This window comes from Colobus angolensis, unplaced genomic scaffold (assembly GCF_000951035.1).
Source record: "Colobus angolensis palliatus isolate OR3802 unplaced genomic scaffold, Cang.pa_1.0 Scaffold476, whole genome shotgun sequence".
Classification (NCBI taxonomy): Eukaryota; Metazoa; Chordata; class Mammalia; order Primates; family Cercopithecidae; genus Colobus; species Colobus angolensis.
In genome coordinates, this window is record NW_012118221.1 from 686,885 (window position 1) to 689,771 (window position 2,887).

The window sequence follows — 2,887 nt, forward strand, 5'->3', positions numbered from 1 at the left end:
GGTTCACTCTTGGTGCCCAGGCTGGAGTGCAGTGGCACGATCTTGGCTCACTGCAACCTCCACCTCCCAGGTTCAAGCGATTCTCCTGCCTCAGCCTTCCAAGTAGCTGGGATTGCAGGTGGCTGCCACCACGCCTGGTTAATTTTTTTGTGTTACAGGGTTTCACCATGTTGACCAGGCTGGTCTCAAACTCCTGACCTCAGGTGATCCTCCTGCCTTGGCCTCCCAAAGTACTGGGATTACAGCTGTGAGCCTCGCCCCCAGCCTCTCTGTTCTAATTTCTAATACATTAAGTATTGATAGATAAGACCTAAACTAAAGCTCTTTGGGAGTGGGTCCTTACTGATTTTAAGAGTGTAAAGACATCCTAAAGGCCGGGCGTGGTGGCTCACGCCTGTAATTTCAGCACTTTGGGAGGTGGGCGGATCACCTGAGGTCAGGAGTTCAAGACCAGCCTGGCCAACATGGTGAAACCCTGTCTCTGCTAAAAATACAAAAATTAGCCAGGCATGGTGACAGTCGCCTGTAGTCCCAGCTAGTGGGGAGGCTGAGGCAGGAGAATCGCTTGAACCTGGGAGGCGGAGGTTGCAGTGAGCCAAGATCACGCTATTGCACTCCAGCCTGGGCAACAAGAGTAAAACTTCGTCTTAAAAAAAAAAAAAAAAGATATCCTGAAAACGGAAAGTTCGAAAAGGGCTGGTGTACACCAAGCATGATTAACTCTTTGAGACTGGGATTAGGCCCTTCTCCCATTTGATGTATACCTGATCATGTGTTAGGTTGGTATGTGAACAAAATTGTGGTTATTTTAAAAAGGAAGGGGGTTCATGGTTTTTGGGTTGACATCCCATATGCTGCTTCAGTTAGCATATTATACTCAATTCCAAGGAATCAATTTTGTGTGATTATGTTAGTAGTCAGGATACCTTAGGCTAAAATAAAAGTTTTGGCGTTTTTAAATTATAAACTTAAATTTATGCTGATACTGATTTCATCAAATTTTCTTAGGCGATTTTTTTGGTGAAGTGTTAGATTCCAATTTCTTTGACAGTGATTCAAATACTTCCTTTAAATCAATCCTTGAAGAGTACCTTTAAAATTTTAGGTAGTACTAGGAATTAATATTGGTAATTATTTACATGCTAAATAGTCTGTATGTTAAACCCAGATTTTCTGTGAAATCTCCCATTGAAAGCATGAGTTTTAAGTTTTGAGAGTTTATCTTATTCCCTTCTTTATTACCAGAGTTTCCTGGGAACCTCATCATAAAATATTTTGTCGCTTGGGCATGTTATAATAGAACTTATGGTATTTTATACTCTGCTTTGTCACTGGATCACTTATTTAAGAGAGACCCATTTGGGTACTTTTAAACCAGTATTCCTCAAACTTTAATTTGCATGTGATAATCACCTAAGGATTTTTTAAAATGCAGATTTTGATTCAGTAGTTTGGAGTATAACCCTAGATTCTGCATTTCCTTTTTTTTTTTTTTCTGAGACAGTCTTTCTCTGTCTCCCAGGCTGTACAGTGGCATGATCTCGGCTCATGGCAACCTCCGCCTCCCGGGTTCAAGCAATTCTCTTGCCTCAGCCTCCTGAGTAGCTGGGATTACAGGCATGTGCCACCACGCCTGGCTTTTTTTTGTGTGTGTGTTTTTAGTAGAGACGGGGTTTCACCATATTGTCCAGGCTGGTCTCGAACTCCTGACCTCATGATCCGCCCGCCTTGGCCTCTCAAAGTGCTGGGGTTCCAGACCTAAACCACCACACCTGGCCTAGATTCTGCATTTCTAACAAGCTCCCAGGTGATGCTGCTCTGGTCCTTGGACAAAACTGAGTAACAGGGCTCTAAATAACCTACAGGAAAAGGAGAAAGATCTAACTCTTATCAATGTAGGCTGAATGTTTCTGCCTTTTCTCCCTTTGGCTCCCAAACAGGTTTAAGTCAATTCTGATATTGGGCCTTTGCAAATATAAACCTTATATAGAAGAAAGAGGGCAATACAAGACCAGTGTTGAAATATTCATAAATGAGTTAATAGCAATAACCTTTAATCTTGCCATTAAATTTTCTTAGTGTTTTATTTTCTATATTTTAGGAGTTGGATGTGTCAATTTGTTCTTCACTCTGAGTTTAGATTCTTGGTCAGAAGGGATGGAATATTTAATTCGAACATGTTTTACAGCTCTTTAATTTACTTGTAGGCATTGATCAATATGACAGAGATAGCATCATAAATGACTTTAAGAATGGGACCTGCAAACTTCTTGTGGCTACCTCTGTTGCTGCCCGAGGTCTAGATGTGAAACATCTGATTCTTGTAGTAAATTATAGCTGCCCCAACCATTATGAGGATTATGTACACAGAGCAGGGCGGACTGGAAGAGCAGGCAACAAGGTAAAAATAAGTTTTTTATAGTTGATCTTCATTATATTAAAATACAAGTGTTTCTTTAGTATTTCGAGGAGTAGATAATAGGAGTTATGGAGACATTTTGAAAATCTTTAATCCACATAGTGTGAAGAGTGGTTGATGTTAATAATTTATATACATGTACAGGTCTAAGTATTGTTCAGATTATCAGATACCTAGCTGCTCTTTATAGGCGGATCCTGTTAACATTTGTCTCCCCTTTTAGGTTTTCCCCTCATACCTAGAAATTTCTATAGAGATGTTCCTTGATTTATGATGGGGTTACAATGTCCCGATAAACCCATCATAAGTTGAAAATGCATTTAATATACCTGACCTACTAAACATCATAGTAGTCTAGCCTACCTTCAGCATGCTCAGAACACTTATATTAGCCTATACTTGCACATAATCATCTCACACAAAGCCTATTTTATTTTTTTTTTGGAAAAGAGTCTCCCTCTGTTGCCC

The 2,887-nt window shown here is 40.2% G+C and overlaps 1 protein-coding gene across 1 annotated transcript in view; it reads left to right on the forward strand.

The window, feature by feature from the left end:
- LOC105523812 (probable ATP-dependent RNA helicase DDX46) overlaps nt 1-2,887 on the forward strand; it is a gene marked incomplete at its 3' end in the record, with an annotated part of 63,641 nt that overhangs the window by 57,357 nt on the left and 3,397 nt on the right. The window contains exon 12 of the mRNA XM_011958819.1: nt 2,208-2,401. Within this exon, the coding sequence (XP_011814209.1) occupies nt 2,208-2,401 (194 nt within the window). The remainder of the gene's footprint in view (nt 1-2,207; nt 2,402-2,887) is intronic.